Source organism: Lissotriton vulgaris, chromosome 2_1 (genome assembly GCF_964263255.1).
Source record: "Lissotriton vulgaris chromosome 2_1, aLisVul1.2, whole genome shotgun sequence".
Lineage (NCBI taxonomy): Eukaryota > Metazoa > Chordata > Amphibia > Caudata > Salamandridae > Lissotriton > Lissotriton vulgaris.
In genome coordinates, this window is record NC_141687.1 from 1,668,640,991 (window position 1) to 1,668,658,329 (window position 17,339).

The 17,339-nt window shown below is 46.0% G+C and overlaps 1 protein-coding gene across 2 annotated transcripts in view; it reads right to left on the reverse strand.

Moving 5' to 3' along the window:
• Positions 1–3,807: 3,807 nt before the first annotated feature.
• Positions 3,808–17,339, reverse strand: part of PIGV (phosphatidylinositol glycan anchor biosynthesis class V) — a 72,663-nt gene continuing 59,131 nt past the window's right edge. For both annotated transcript variants that reach the window (XM_086957623.1, XM_086957622.1), the window contains exon 4: positions 3,808–5,737. In XM_086957623.1, coding sequence (XP_086813749.1) covers positions 5,435–5,737 — 303 coding nt within the window. In that variant the 3' untranslated portion in view covers positions 3,808–5,434. The remainder of the gene's footprint in view (positions 5,738–17,339) is intronic.

The window sequence follows — 17,339 nt, forward strand, 5'->3', positions numbered from 1 at the left end:
TTTGTGCACTCATAAGAACAGAAGGAAATATAATGGTATATGTGGGCTCTGATTAAGAGAATAGCTCTTCCATGTATATAGCACTAATGCTTTTAGTTTGAAGATTACTGTGCAAGGGCTGAGATAAGGAGGCAATGGGATTTAGTTTGAATTCATGCACCCTCATGTTACAACTATGTAGTATTCTGGGTTTAGTATTTATGTTACTGCACTTCTCTGCATCTAGCTGCTCAGCCAGTGTGAGTGTTCCAGGTTAGAATGTGAGTGTGATTGACATGGATGGAATGCTTGGGTGACTGGTATGAGGGTTGGCAGTTGGAGTATGGGCTGAGTAGCTAGGAGGCTGCTCCTGGTGGGGCTGCTTGTTCCAGAGTTATACTTCCTGATATCCTAACTATGGCTGAATAAACCTACTTCATAACTCAACTACATCTGCCTCGGATACATCATTACATGTATGTATGGACCTACATACTACATTATTTTTGGCGACGAGGATGTTTTCCAATTCGAGAGGGAGAGGATAGTGTAGTATTCTGGGTTTAGTATTTATGTTACTGCACTTCTCTGCATCTAGCTGCTCAGCCAGTGTGAGTGTTCCAGGTTAGAATGTGAGTGTGATTGACCTGGATGGAATGCTTGGGTGACTGGTATGAGGGTTGGCAGTTGGAGTATGGGCTGAGTAGCTAGGAGGCTGCTCCTGGTGGGGCTGCTTGTTCCAGAGTTATACTTCCTGATATCCTAACTATGGCTGAATAAACCTACTTCATAACTCAACGACATCTGCCTCTGCTACATCATTACATGTATGTATGGACCTACATACTACAAACTACTACAATTGCTAAAGGAATTGGTGGTTGGTTATTGTTTTCTAGCTAGCTACATGTGCTATTTACCTACTACAAGTGTATTTGTGCCCAGCTGCCACAAATAGAAGTAGATAGTGTCGACAGAAGTGAAACCTGTTTCAGGTTTTCCTACTGTCGAAATGGGGGAAGGAGGCTAGCTCCTCTACAAATTAAGGGTAGGCAAATTTATGTTTTCTCTCGCTTTTTCTCAATCTCTTTTGAGCACGTCTAAGCTGTCTGTGAAACAGCCAAGAGACATTTAATTGGCTGTTCAGTAATACTGTTTTAAAATTGTTAGCATTATTAAAATGAATATATAAATATGCTATGTTACTGCCCATCCTGTCTGATGAAATCATGAAAGGATGAGTAGTCTAGATTGCTGTTCCCTTATTTGACCTTAAAGGGGAACTAGATGTGGGTAGTTTTTATTCTAAAATTATGTTATTCTCATGTTATATACAGCTTTGAAAGGGCATTGCTAGTTATTTTTAGTTAGTCTGTGTAAATAAGCTGACAGCCCTTATTAGAGCTGATGTTGCATAGTTTGGATCGTGAAAAGTAGAATTCAGGAAAGACGCCCATGTGATCCTCAGAAAACATTTTTGAAGAAAATATTGTTTTATAGGAATTTATTTGTCACAACATGTTCTGCTGGAGAAATTTATGTATCCACTATGTTGATGTTTTTTTTGTTCTTTTTCCTGCTACACCTATAACATGAGAGCATGGCCCTAAGCGTACAATGTAGGTGCTTTTATTAAGAGAAATCATTTTAGAAGTGTCTGCAGTCCTGTACAAGTAATGTAAAGTATATGAGTAAAAGTGCAGAACATTTCCTTTTTTCTTGAGGGTCTTCATATGAATAATATAGTAATACACAAATGTAAGGATTTAGAGTATGTTTGTATTGTTTTTCTCTTTTCCTCAGAATTTAGTAAATGAACACAGACTTCCTTAGCTGCTTCAAATAGAGTAATAGGTTCAGGGTTTTTACTCTCAGATAGATAAAGAGGTTCTTGGGTGCCTTGCTAATATATGGGGGGTCCCAAGACTAAGAAGTATTCTGAGACTATCCTCTCTGTTGACAGATTATTTGTATGCCTTGTCTAAAGACCTTTTGTCCAGTCCACCAATAGATATTTGCTACCTTACAACCATTGCCAGAGGGGCCCAGACATCAGATCCAGCCTGGGGAGTCAGCACCAGTCCAGCTTGAAGCCAAGGTGAAGGTAACCAGCACAGGCGTTGCTGGCAACTAGGACCTCAGTGAAGGCAGAAGCACTGGGATGTGAAGTGTATACTCCTGCCACTGTCTTGGGCGAAAGACGGGGTCACAAATCAGAAAGGAGAAATCGTGGATCAAGTTTTTGATGCCCAGCTGAGAGGCACAGAACGACCAGAACATCAAGGAGGTGTTTGCTTGAGGTGACCACTTTTTTAAACAAGCATTTGCAATGCAATAGGTCTCGCATTAGGAAAGTTTGAGCTATTGGTATTGTAAATGACACATTTTTTATTTATGTGTTGGTTTTGAAAATAGCGAAATTAATAGCTTTGTCATTTACAATGCCAATACTTTTAACTTTTGCAAATGTGACACCTATAGCATTTGTAATGCAACATGTTTTGTATTTACGTGACTTAGATGTTTTGATATTGATTGATTGATTGATTTTGAAACTTATATAGCGTGGTCTGTCACCCCACAGGTATCCTGGCGCTTCAGACTAATAAACCAGAGTGGAAAGGAGGTCACAACAGAAAAGAGAACAAGACCTATTGCATTGTAAATGCTTTGGTTTTTTTTTGCCTCCTGGGAGTGAAATATAACCACGGTTCCAGGAAATTGGATACAAATATTCAATGAAGGGGATTCAGAAAGAAAAGGGGATTTTAACCGGGAGAGGAAACACAAATCGCATACGGAGCACGGGCCAAAGCAGAGAGGGGCCTGGCGGACGTGAAACAACTTGGGGTATGAGTGTGCAAAGCACTGAGTGTTCAAAGTAGAGCTTGATTGTACAAGGCATAGGGTGTGTGGAGTAAAGTGTCACTGTGTTAAGCAGAGTGGGCGCATACGCAAGCTGTGAGTAGCTAGGGCAAGTACTGTATTATAAATATGCACAACGGCGAATGTGAGAGGCTAAGACAGTGCAAGGCAAAGTGTGAGAGTTCACTGCAGAGCTTGGCATACTACGCGCGTGTGGAGAGCGGCGTGCTGGTTTGGAAAGCAATGTGTGAGAAGTAGAGCAGAGAAAGTGAGTGGGCAAGTCCGCATTAGAGGGTAAGGTAGTGAGCGTGCAGTACACCTTGCGATTGTGTACGACGGTGAGAAGCAGAGAGTGTTCAAGCAAACTCGGTGTTTCTGGCAACGCTTGAGTGCAGGGTAAATAGAGAGCGTGGGTGCAAGGGAGTAGAGGAACCGAGTCTATGCACAGCAGTCCGGTGAGTGGGGCTGCTGGCAGAGTGATAGTGAAAGCGTTAAGCGCTGCCCACCTCACTGTTGTTAGGGACCGTATGTTGTTGGGTCCGGGAGTTGTCAGCGTGCAGTTGTACAGCGGCGTGTGTAATAGTGAAAGCAGTATTATGCTGCTATTTGTTGTAATTTTAACATAGCAATCAGCAACTAAGACTCTAGTTAACCTCTGCAAAATATCTGCCAACTGCGCAGTAAAAAAGCGTTTTCCTCAGCCTGTGGAAAGTGTCTCCAATCTGCACTCTGTTCAATAAAATTTCGACATTTCAAATTGGTAATCCAAAAGAGTTCAAGAAATATTCATGTATTATCTTTTTTCATAATTCTGTTTTCACGTTTGCAACTTTATCATAGTTAACCTTTAAAATTCAACTATTGTGCCTAATGCATTTCGGACTACGCCCTTCATCACCACTGCTCAGTACCCTGTGTAATGCTTATGCTTTAAGTAACTTTTTTTAAATTTTATTTTTTATTAACATAGCTCGCAGGACCATACAACAGACAATATCTGAAAAGCATGACAGGGAATACCATTGTGTATAACAAATTTAAGCACACGAGGACACAAGTGGGATACTCAATTTTCGTTATTATTCTGGTTTAAGTAACTTTTGATTTGAGCCAGGAATCTATATTTTCTTGTGCTGAAATCTGCAGATAATGCAGCACTATGTGGATTATGTAGAAAATGTAGGGAATCCATAATCATGCGTGATACGTAAGGGCTGTAGAATCACAAACGCCAGCGGCCCTGATAATGCCAAACTAGGACTGCATTTCTCTGTTATAATGGTTTGTCTTTTGCTCCACTTGTTGTGCCCCCAGGACCTTTAAATCTAACACTTACTGTCTAAGAGATGTGCAGAGGGCCAGGCACGTATTTTGTTTTACACAGCTATAATGCCGCCTTAATTTGTTTTTCTTAACAAGCTGGGTACTGTGAAGAAGGACACTCCATGGAACCTTTAAAAATAAGAGCCAGCCTCTTAGGAGGTGAAAACCCACATTGTGGTACAATATGGAAAAGAACCAGTCAAAGTTCATGTCATCGGAATTGTGCCCCAAACGACAGGTGTCTCTCATTGAACCTAAAATAGCGGTCAGATTCCGTGTAGTTCGAATCAAGGGTATCAAATAAGTGCGCATATCATTCCTGTATTCAGGCCATTAAAATCCTGTTCTGATTAGTGAATGCATGTTTGGATGAGAGGAATGCCTACTGTAAATTACTGTGTTTTTCACTAGTCATGTAACTTTATAGACATTTAATATCATCGTTTTTAGAGCTTTTTTGTAAAAATAAAGAATGCCTTTTTTTTCCTTTTTGCGTAGGCTTGGCCTTCATATAAATATATCCACGCTTGGGAAGTAAATGATTAGGTGCCTAGGGATTGGTTTGTACAATTTTCTCTCATTGAGTCTACCAGCCAGCTGATACTATTTGGGTTAATCGACTTCTGCATCATGGAGTTTCCAGTGAGCCAGGTGCAGAAAAAGGGGCCATATACGAGTTCCATCTCACAACATTTGATTTTCTTCCGTGCAGATCCCAATTTGATAAAAGGGTCTTTTGTGGGACAGGAAAGGGTACTGTGCCCTGGCAGCTCCCATCACCATATGGCACCCTCAGAGAAAACTACAATATTCTGTGAAGAGAGAGGAGCCATCCCCTAGCAGTGGAGGCACAGGGACACCTAGACTGTTTTCACCTTATTCCTTTATCGATTAAATCGCGCTTGCTGAATGTAGAGCAGGCATGTCCATCAATTTAACTTTGCCAGTTGCACGAAGAGCAGGCATGGCCATCAATTTAACCGTGCCAGCTGAACATAGAGCAGGCATTCCATCAATTTAACCACACCAGCTGCACGGAGAGCAGGCATGTCCATCAATTTAACCCCGCCAGCTGAACATAGAGCAGGCATGTCCATCAATGTAACCATGCCAGATGCACGGAGAGCAGGCATGTCCATCAATGTAACCATGCCAGATGCATGGAGAGCAGGCATGTCCATCAATTTAACCACGCCAGTTAGAGCAGGCATGTCCATCCTCTGTCTGGCTCCTTGTGCCTTCTTGAACACTGAGGTGAGATTTTCCATCAAGTCCATGGCAAGAAGTTACAGAAGAGGACAAGTCCCATGAGCCAGTAGCACAGGAAGTAGCCCATGACTGCCTTGGTCACAGCGTTCCAGCGCCTCCATCCAAGTAGCAGGTTCACAACAGGGTTCTTCACAGCCACAGCCCTGGGCGGTGTAGACAGCAGATGAAGAGCAGGCTTCTGGGTCGCTTCTTCAATAGGCAAGTCAGGTGAAGGGCCCCACAACCCTGGCTCGGCCTCCAGGAGGTGTGCAGCAAACCAATAGAGGACCGGTGAGGAGGAGCCAAGGAACCGCGTCAGCACCTGGAAGGAAGAGCAGCAGAGAAGTTAAGGGAGTAAACAAAGGTTGCCTTGTTAGAGAAACTCAGATACTACTCGAGCTGATTGATTACTGTTCCAAAAAGGCAGATTCATGCCTTTCAGTGAAGAGTAAACAGTGTAAAAATATCAGCAAATAAATTCTGTCCATTTTGAAAATCACATGAAATACACCATGGGAACTGAGTCAGGTCCCGTATAGGAAATCCAAGTCACAGACTGCTGTTCCCACCTATGCATATACAGGGAGTCCATGGCATCATTAGGCTAGTGCTTGGAGACATGCTTGTCTGTGGACATACAGAAATGTTACTTACAAATGCCGGACATCTAGGGCCAGATGTACAACGTTTGTTGCATGCGCAAACGGGTTTGCGAACCCGTTTGCGCTTGTAAAAACAGCATGGGGTAAGTAAGGGGAGTTCCCTTCCTAATAGCGTGCGCAACCCTATGTACAGATGTTTTGTGTCCACAATTGCGGACGCAAAACACTAGCAAATTACCACCCTCTTCAAGAGGGTGGTAATGGAGTCACAAAAGGGAAGGGGTCTACAGGGGACCGCTTCCTCTTTGCGAACGCAGGGGGAAATATTTTTTAAGGGCAGGCAGTGGTCCCAAGGACCACTGCCTGCCCTTAAAAAATTAAACAAAAACGTAGAATTTTTTTTAAGTTCCTCCCGTTTTCCTTTATGTTAAACGGGCTGCATTTGAAAAAAAAACCCTCCCTGCTTTATTTAAAAGCAGTCCCAGACATGGTGGTCTGCTGAGCCCAGCAGGCCACCATACCTGGGAGGACCTGCCATTCCCAATGGGGTTGTAAATTGAGAGAGGCTCATTAATATTCATGAGCCTCTCTATTTGCAACCCCATTGGGAATCGCTAACAGTGTGTTACACACTGTTGTACCACCTAAATAGCGCCTTGCAAATGACTCGCAATTTGCGAGGCGTTATTTTGGCTGTTGTATATCTTGCCCCTACAGACCAAAGCGCCAGTCCCCCCAAACCTTGTTGTACTAGTAGAGAATGCAGGGCCCAAACAGACTGCTGCTCCCAGAGATGCTGTTCTGCAGATTCCCCTCTACTGGTTCATTGTCGTTTAGGGTCTAATCTAAATATGCAAGCACACATTAGCACTTCTCTTGGTGTGAGAATAATTTTCTCCCCGCACCAGCATTCAGGACTGTAGTACAATCCCCAGTGATGTCTCATATTGACAAAAGGAATTCCACACAGCAGCAATTTTTTTTTCTAGAAATGTGAAATTAGTCACATACAATAAGTAGTTTTATTATATTTATTTTTGACGTTTGCACATATGCATAAGGACAAGACTTCTCAAACCATATATTCAACGATTATTTTCACATCTATCTCTCTCGCTCTATTTGTATGGCTCATGGAGGTAAGTGCAAATGCGTGCTCTAGAGATTGTGACCAAAAAAGTTTGTAGTCAGAGGTCTGTTTCATTAGATTACCCACACACTCTTATTACTAAACCAAATCATACCTGTGAGCTGCAATTACATGAACAGACTTTATACTCCCTTTCATTCAACTGTTGTTCGTGCTGATGACCGGTGCTCCAGCAACACTCACCGCCCCTCCCCTTCGGACCTCGCTTAGGGATTAATTCCCTACGGGACACCCCCACCCCGGTCAGATCCCTAAGTGGATGCGATCCTCCTTTCAACAATGGATGAGGCTTGCAGTCCTCCCGTTTGACCAAAAACCAGACGAAGTCGCCCAACTATACTGGATCCTTACCCCTACCCCTGGACTCACTTATCGCATAGGGCTCCAGCTAATCACCACTCACACATGGATCCTTGATATATTCGCCTCTGGAAACCCCTCCACGAGCTCCCGGCTCTGACTCCCACCCCACACACCTGGTCTTGAATCTTCAGACCTTCCAGCACTGTTCCCTAACTAACTGTAAACTGGTCCTGATGAGGTCCTAACTAACAAGTTACTTACCTTTGGTAATGCTTTTTCTGGTAGATACAATATCTGCCTGTGGATTCCTCACCTTGTGAATATCCCCTTGCGTCAGCAACATTCCGAAATTCTTTTCGTAGCCTCGTGCCGACGTGGACTTGGACGTCATAGAGACACGGCCTCACACGCGACTCCGCTGACGTCACCGACGCCTATAATAGGCCCACGCCGGCGTGATGACATCAGTTCCGCCCTTTTTTCCGTGCCTTCGAGGCACACGGACGGACCAATGACAATAGATATATACACAGTATACACAGTACATAAAGTCAAGATAACACACACAGTGTGAAGCAAATGCAGGAAAGCAATTGAAACATCTCCTTGACAACAAAAATGATATACATTACGTTACAGTAACCCAGGTATAGAAGAGTGGACAACGGGGAGGCGGGTGGGTCAGTGAGGAATCCACCGGCAGATATTGTATCTACCAGAAAAAGCGTTACCGAAGGTAAGTAACTTGTTCTTCTGATAGATACATCTGCCGTGTGGATTCCTCACCTTGTGAATAGAGTCCCACAGCAGTCCCCACTCCCGGAGGAGGGAGTCCATTCTTCTAAACTAGGAAATCATGGAGGACAGTGCGCGCAAATTGCCCGTCCCTCCTCACTTCGGAATCCAAGCAGTAATGCTTCGCGAAAGTGTAGAGGGAAGACCAAGTTGCCGCCCTACAAATATCCTCCACAGGAACACCTCTAGCTAAAGCTGAGGTAGAAGATTTAGCTCTAGTAGAATGAGCCCTTATACCCTCAGGAGTCTCCTTACCGGCCAAAGAGTAGCAGATCTTAATACAGAGGACGATCCATCTTGACAATGTTCTCTTATGGATCGCTCTTCCTCTCTTGCAGCCAGCAAACCCAATGAAGAGCTGGTCATCCAAACGACAGTCTTTAGATCTGTCCAGGTAAAAGGACATCGCCCTCTTGGGGTCCAGACGGTGTAATCTCTCCTCCTCCTTGGAAGGGTGTGGGGGAGGAGAAAATGTAGGGAGGGTAATGGATTGACCAAGGTGGAAAGGAGTCACCACCTTAGGGAGAAAAGCAGCCCTGGTCCTCAGAACCAAACGATCAGCATGAATGGACAGGAATGGGGGCTTGGAACTAAGAGCTTGAAGCTCACTTACCCTCCTTGCTGAGGCTATTGCAACAAGGAAGACTGTCTTAAGAGTCAAAAGCCTCATAGGACATTTATGAAGAGGCTCAAAGGGAGCACCCATCAAAAAGGTCAAGACAAGATTTAAGTCCCACTGAGGCACAATGAAAGGAGTAGGAGGGAACTTATTTGTGAGGCCCTTCAAAAACCGAAGAACAACAGGAGACTTAAAAAGAGACGGCTGGTCAGGCATGCAGAGAAATGCCGACAGCGCAGAAAGATAGCCCTTAACTGTGGCAACAGCAAGCCCTTGCCGCGCCAGAGAAAGAGCGAACTGGAGAACATCAGACAAATGAGCTCTCAAAGGGTCAATAGATTTCTCCCCACACCAAGAGACAAATTTTGACCATCTGTATGAATAAACGGTCTTAGTGGAGTCACGCCTGGCTGACAAGATGACATCAACCACGTCAGGTGGGAGTGAAAAGGAATTCAGGTTGCCCCGTTCAATCTCCAGGCATGAAGGTGTAATGTCTGGAGGTGTTGGTGTAGAACCTGCCCCTCCATCTGAGAGAGGAGGTCTGCCCTGAGAGGGAGACTGACCGGCGGGTGAGAGGAGAGGTGGAGAAGATCTGTGTACCGCACCGTTCTTGGCCAATCCGGGGCGATCAATATAACTTGGGCCCGGTCTTGACGAATCTTCCTCAGAACCCGAGGAATCAAGGGTATGGGAGGAAACGCGTAAAGGAGTTGTCTTCCCCAACCCAACTGAAACGCGTCCCCCAAGGCTCCTTGCATCGCATACTGGAGACTGCCGAAAGACGGGCAGTGAGCATTCTCATGAGTGGCAAACAGGTCCACCCGAGGAGCTTCCCACAGCTGAAAGATGTCATAAACAACCTCCGGATGGAGCCTCCACTCGTGGTTGGCCAAGAACTGCCGACTGAGAGTGTCCGCACGAACGTTCAGAACTCCGGCCAGATGATTTGCCATCAGCCAAATCTGATGGTCCTGAACCCAGGACCAGAGACGCAGAGCCTCTCTGCAGAGACACTGCGACCCCACCCCTCCCTGCTTGTTGATGTACCACATCGCGGTCGTGTTGTCCGTCAGGACCTGGATCGACCGACCGCGAAGGGAAGGGAGGAAGGCCTTGAGCGCCAAACGTATCGCCCGCAATTCTAGAAGGTTGATATGAAGCAACCTTTCCTCTGGAGACCAAAGACCCTTGACCTCCAGATCCCCCAGATGAGCACCCCACCCAAGAGTGGATGCATCCGTTATCACTGTGGCCACCGGAGGAGGCAGATGAAAAGGCTTCCCCTGTGACAGGTTGCCTTCCACGCCCCACCAAGACAGATCCGCCGCAGCTTCTCTGGAGATCCTCACTGACTCCCTGAGATCTCCGTTGTGCTGATACCACTGCCTGCGGAGACACCACTGGAGCGCCCTCATGTGCCAGCGTGCATAGTTGACAAACAGAATGCAGGAAGCCATCAGACCGAGCAGACGAAGGACCTTCAGGACTGGAACGACCGCTCCATTGTAAAATAAAGGCATTATTTCCTGTATGTCGCGAATCCTTTGTGGAGGAGGGAATGCACGACATACAGTCGTGTCCAGTACAGCACCTATGAACAGGTTGCGCTGGGAGGGCACCAGGTGAGATTTGGGTACATTTATCGAAAAACCCAACCTGTACAAAAACTGGGTTGTCTCCTGCAGATGATGGAGCACTCTCTCTGACGACTCTACCTTGATCAGCCAGTCGTCCAAATAGGGGAAAACCGGAATCCCCGACCTTCTGAGATGCGCCGCCACCACCGCCATCACCTTGGTGAAGACTCGAGGTGCAGTAGTAAGTCCAAAAGGAAGGACCGCAAACTGATAGTGTTGCGATCCCACCGTAAAACGGAGATACTTCCTGTGCGACTTCAGGATTGGGATATGGGAGTACGCATCCTGCAAGTCGAGCGACACCATCCAGTCTTCTTCTAGCAGCGCTTGAAGAACCTGAGCAAGGGTGAGCATCTTGAATTTCTCCTGTTTCAGATAGAGATTCAAGACCCTGAGATCCAGAATCAGACGAAGTCTGCCATCCTTCTTGGGAATTAGGAAATACCGGGAGTAGCATCCCTGACCCCTTTCCTGCTCTGGGACCACCTCTATCGCACCCTTTCTTAACAGAGTCAGCACTTCCTCCTGCAGAAGTAACAGATGTTCCTCCGTGCAATAACCTTGGCAAGGAGGGTAATTGGGAGGGAATTCCCGAAAGGGAAGAGCATACCCATTTTCTACAAGATTGAGAACCCAAAGATCTGATGTAACCGATTCCCAATCCTGTAGAAAATGGGTAAGCCGACCCCCCCCACCAGACCCACATGATCCTGAATGGCGGATCTAGGACTGCTTTTCTGAGGCTGGAGGGTTGGAGGAAGTGGAGGTGGAAGAGACTTGACGTCCACGAGGACGTGCCCTTTGCTTTCCTCTGTACGACCTGTACATGGAATTTTGCTGCTGCTGCTGTTGCTGACCTTGTCGTTAATTCCGAAAGGAGCAACCAAAACCCGTGAATCTCCTGTTGGACGAAGAGCCTCTGACCTGGAGACCTAAAGATTTAGCAGTCGCCCTACTGTCTTTAAATCTCTCCGGGGCCGTATCTGCTTTCTTCCCAAAGAGACCAGATCCATCAAACGGAAGATCGAGCAAAGTCGCCTGAACATCCGCTGAAAAGTCCGAGGATTTCAGCCAAGCCGACCTCCTAGTGGCGACAGCAGTGCCCATGATACGTGCCACCGAGTCCGCAGTGTCCAAACCACTCTATCACTTGGCGAGCCGCCGCCCTTGCATCCGAAATAAGCTCCTCAAAATCCTTCCTGCTGGCTTCAGGAACCGTAGGAGCTAGAATTTGCAAAGAATCCATAAGGGCATGCACATACCTCCCCATCAGACAAGTGGCATTAGTCGACTTCAACGCCATGCTCGCAGAAGAGAAGGTCTTTTTAACAACCTGATCCTGCTTCTTTGCCTCTTTTTCACAGGGCACCTGGGGAAAGGCACTCACATTCTTTTTGGAGCAGGCTGCTTGAATGACTAGACTCTCTGGTGATGGATGAGACGTCAAAAAAGCAGGGTCTTCAGGTGCAGCCCTGTACCTTCTAGCCACGCTCTTAGACCCCGCAGGAGCCGACAGTGGTTTCTTCCACATCTCCAAAATGGGCTCCGTTAAGGCGTCATTAAACGGAATCAACAGTTCTACCACAGAACTAGGAGAATGCAAAACCTCAGTGAGAAGATTGGACTTAAACTCCACCGTAGGCAAAGTCAATTGCAAACATTACGCAGCCTTCCTCATCACCACATGGTACGGCTGGACATCCTTAGAAGGTGTACCAGAGCCTGAAGGTAACTCCCACTCCGGAGAGAAATCCAGACAACCAGCGTCAGCCAGACCCTCAAAACAGTCCTCATCCAATTCACCTTCCTCCAAATCTGGATGTGACTCCATATACATCCTTTCTTCATAAAGGCGCTGTGCCTCCCTTCTGGACCTCTCCTTCACACGCCTCACAGCCGGATCCACCAACGGCTCCGACTGAGTCGGGAACGACGTCGGCAACGAATCCGAAGGCTCAGTGGGATGCTCTCGAGGTCGCTCAGGAGCGGGCGACGCCGGAAGCGGCGTCGACGACTTCGGCGGAGCCGGAAACTGCCAATGCGGCGTCGGAGCCGGCATATAAGGCATAAATGGAGCAGGAGGCTAGGACTGAGGGACTCCTAGATTGAAAGCCAGAGGACCCATGGGACCCGAAGGTGCGCCAGAGGGGTACCACGCCCTTGAAAAGACGCCATGCATAGCGTTCAGAAACGCCGATGGGTCCTGGCCTGGGGTTGGAAAGGGTGGCTGTAAACCCCCAGGCTGTTCTTGAGGAGGGATTGGATTCGGCTCTTCGGCAGGCGTAGAATCCACATCCACCTGAACCTCTTCTTCATCTCGGGCCGGGGACGGCGCCGGAGACGGATTCGAAGCCGGAGTCGGGGACTGCACCCGCGACTCCGAAGGCGAGGCCTCACCTTCTGGTTCCGAGACTCCCAGCGTAACCACCTTAGAATGCACCTTCTTCCGTGACCTCGACTCCAACTCCTTACTGGAACGATGTCGGGACTCATGCCTCCTCTTTGTATGTTTCCTCTTCGACTTCGAAGACGACCCCTCTCGAGATCCGGATCTTGACTTCGATCTCGACCTCGACCGCGCCCTTCGAGAACGAGACCTCGAAGATTTTCCTTTTCCAGCCTTCAGCTTTGCCATCAGGAGTTTGGTCTCTCTTTCCCTCAGGGCCTTCGGGTTCATCTTCCGACATGAGGAACAACCATCCACATCGTGTTCAGAACTTAAACACCAGATGCAGTCATCGTGCGGGTCGGTAATAGACATCATTTTACCGCACTCCCTGCAGGGCTTTAAGCCAGTCTTCTTTGTCGACATCGTCGAAGAGACAGGATACAGAGAAGCAGAAAATGGTAACAAAAAGGCAACAAAGTACCAGTTGGCTACTGAGATTCCCGATAACCGTTAGCATTGACGACGCGGAAAAAAGGGAACTGATGTCATCACGCCGGCGTGGGCCTATTATAGGCGTCGGTGACATCAGCGGAGTCGTGTGCGAGGCCGTGTCTCTATGACGTCCAAGTACACGTCGGCGCGAGGCTACGAAAAGAATATACGAATGTTGCTGACGCAAGGGGATATTCACAAGGTGAGTAATACACACGGCAGATGTATCTATCAGAAATTGCATACAGACCGAAACGCCGTCTACTTGCACAGCGTAATTTATAGTGCCTCTCTCATGATTGCCCACCAGAAATTCTCTTGTATCAACTGCATTTATTGCATATATAGTTTGTTTTGTTTGCGCTCTTCTTCCGCTGCATAGACTCCTTCACGTCTCACCAGCACCTTTCACCCTTTCCCGAGCACTTGTACATAGAATAACACAGGTTACATAACATTCAATGTAACAGTGGCTTATTGTCTTTGAATATATGACTAAATACATGAAAAGGTTTCTAATTTACCAAATGTCTCCCTACTCCCCTTCCCTTGCTCATAGCAATTAATTGTGCTCCCTTACAAATTGTTTTTTTTTAAACGATACCCTCTGAGACACTGTTGTATGCTACACACTACCAGCCTGGTCTCTACCGGGTTTATGGTCTACCTCCTGTAGTTTGTTACTGTACTTTGAGCCCTCGGGCCTTGGGATTACAGGTTCCTTTCCAAACTCAGAAGGGCTCTCTGAGCCCATCGGAAGCCATTCAGAAAGCCCGTTCGGATTCTGGTCCGACTGACCACATCATAATTGGTCGGTCGGAAAAGAATCCGAACTGGACATTTCGATGCGGTCGGAACAAACAGCTCCGACCAACGGTCGGAGCGGTTTCTGACCGCATCGAAATCGGCCCCAAGTCCGAAATCTAACTACACCCACCACATTTAAAAGTCAATAGGAAAAGTATGAATCAATTGAAGATAATGCCAACACTTAATTGGCTGTAAAATATATTGATATTGCACTGTTGCTGTTTTTAATTAAGGATCCCTCGAGCAGCTTTCTGCACTTATTGTGATGTCGTACACTTCTTTTACTGAAAACAAATTCTGTCCCCAGTACTTTACTATTTTCTCTTACAATAGTCACATCGAAAAGGAGCCAAAACATAGTCATGTTGCTCCTTTAGGTTTGTCAGGGTATTTTAAAAGAGATTGAGTTCTAAGAGGCGTATGTATGCTCATCTTTTCTACAAAGATATCATTTCTACATTAAAAAGGGGTCAGGTATTGTGCACATAGGTGAGATAGTCAAGTGTTTATGAATACCATTAAGATGCCAGTGACAGAAAACAAGTAGGTATACTGTCACTCCTACACACCAATGGAATTCATTCTTCATGCACCTCAGCCGAATTTCAGATCAAACAGACACATGCGTTCCTGGATGAAAAGTGCCCAGATAATAGTGTTGGCTCATGTGGATTCAGCTGTTAAAAAATCTTCTCCCAAAAAAAGCATTATTTTAGTGCCTTTGGGAACTGCACGTTGCATATCATATCAGAGCCTTCTCAAAGCAAATAAAAGGAGTATTGGTTAACCATCCATTCTAGGGGAAATTTAGCAAGCATGAAAAAGTACAAAAAAATTAAGCAGCAAGGTTATCCATACAAATGTGCTTTAAAACCAGGGAGTGCAAGGGATCGACTTTGTGACCAATGTATAGCAGAGAGAAATGCTTGCGTGAGGATCCCACTAAAGTTCTTTACATTGAGAACATTGTTTTGGAATTTTTTTCCAAATCCTTCTTCCAGCTGCACACATTTCCAACCACTTGAGAAGGGGCTAAGAGGATATTGAGAAAAAACAAGTTACTTACCTGTACACTGTGGCTCTCCATTAGTGTATCTTTTATAGATTCACATGCTTGAATCTTCCCCTCATCATGGTGGGAGTCCCACCATGACGACGGGGAAGATTCAAGCATGTGAATTTATAAAAGAAACAATACTGGAGAAATATAGGTCCGAAGCCAGCCTTTTACTTGAAGCAGTCTCTTGCAGTGGTACTTGGAATACATGGTCCAATAATTATTAGGGAAACCACATACAAGACAGACATGAGTAGCATATAGGAGACAAAAGGCACTTCCACAAAAGGCAATAAACATGCGGGACAAACTGCACAATGCTTGTAAGAAGAAAAGATAAAGAGTGGAATATTCAGGGAGCCCCCGTAAAAGGCCAACCATGCTAAAGTCAGACTAACACATTATAAATAAAGGAAAGAAAAAGTAGGTTTATTGCATGGTAACAAAAAGTTTATAGCTTGTTGTGCTATTGAGTGGCTGCACTGCACACGACGGCCATTTAGTGTTGGGTGTGGACACTTGTAAGTTGTTTTTCTTCAAATTGTAAATTAATACGTTTTGGTTTTGAGATAACTCATGACCCCCCCCCCCAAAGCGTACAATGCACCAGGACAAAAACTCCACCTCAGATAGTGCGTTTCCACTCTGTAAATGAGAGAGATAACTGGAGTAAAGTGAAGGAGGACAGTAAAAGTTGTACATGTGCATTGTGAATTAAACTATAATGTATGCAATGTAAAAACATCTAACGCATGAACCCGCTTCCGAGGAGGTTGCATGTGAATCTACATAAGTTATACACAGATCGTTACAGGATAAGTAACAATTTAGGTTTTGCTGCTGTAAGTCACATGCTGTATGTATACTTTAAAGAAGGGCACTCCCCCTAAAGTAGTGACCAGCAAGCAAATGGGACAGATGTTTGGAAAGATGTTCTAATACCATTTGCCCACCTTGGGAGATGTGCCGGGCTTGACTGTCTATACATTAATGCCTGGTGAAAACGTGCAGTTTTGCCCATGTAGAAACTTCATAAGTGAGATTGTGCTGAACCCTGGCCTCTACCAATACCACGCATGTGGCACTATGGCAATGCAGTAGGTCATCATCCCAACAGCTGCATGATCGTTTTCACTGGTAGAAGACGTGTGGTCTCAGAAAACAGAGGCAGCCTTTGAAAAGCCACCACGGCCCGCTTGGTTGGGATAAGCTGTACCTGTCACAGAATTCACGACTGTCCCTTAAAAGGACTATATTTGCTGAAGGCAGAGCTGGGACATTTTGGCACCAGCTGTAAATCCTAGCCTATGCAGTAGCAACAAGATTGCCAGAGTGTGTGCTACACATTGCTGACAGCTGCAGATCTTTATCAGCCAATTTTCCAAATATGCTGTGTGGCGCTGTAGGGAAGACACACTGTGATCCTTGGGACCCCGAAGAATAGACCTTGAAACTGGTAGTGTCCACTTACCACAAACCTCAGTTAGCAATGGCGTGTTGGATGAACAGGGATGTGAAAGCAGGAGTCTCTGAGACTGAGGATTGCCATGTTATCTTCCGTGCAGGGCAGAGGAATGAAGTAATCTTCAAATACCCAAACAGGATTTAACGGCTTAGTGGCTTGAGGTCAAGGATAGGCTGCAAGGTGCCATCCTTTTATGGGATGGTAAATTACATGGGCGTACACCCCTTGACCCTACTGGTGTGGGGTCATCAGTAGGGGTGGGCGGGATTTGCATAGCGCTACGCAAAGCTAAGCAAAACAGCAAAAAATCTCCAACAGCACACAAAAGTTCAGCGAACATGCGGAATTGCTTGTTCCGCCCGTTCGCAATGCTTTTTTCCTGTTCGCAAACGCTGTTTGCGGGCTCGGGGAGAAATATCTTGCGAACATGCATTTTGAAAGCGTGAACAAGCAAAAAATTCAGCGAAGTCGCAGAATTTTGGCCAATTCCACGTTCTCCACGGAACGCGAAATCACCCAAATTCCACGAGCAGAACGGAATTTACTGCCTAGGCCTACTCATCAGTGTGATGGAACCTTTGCTATCACAGTCCATGTTTCTA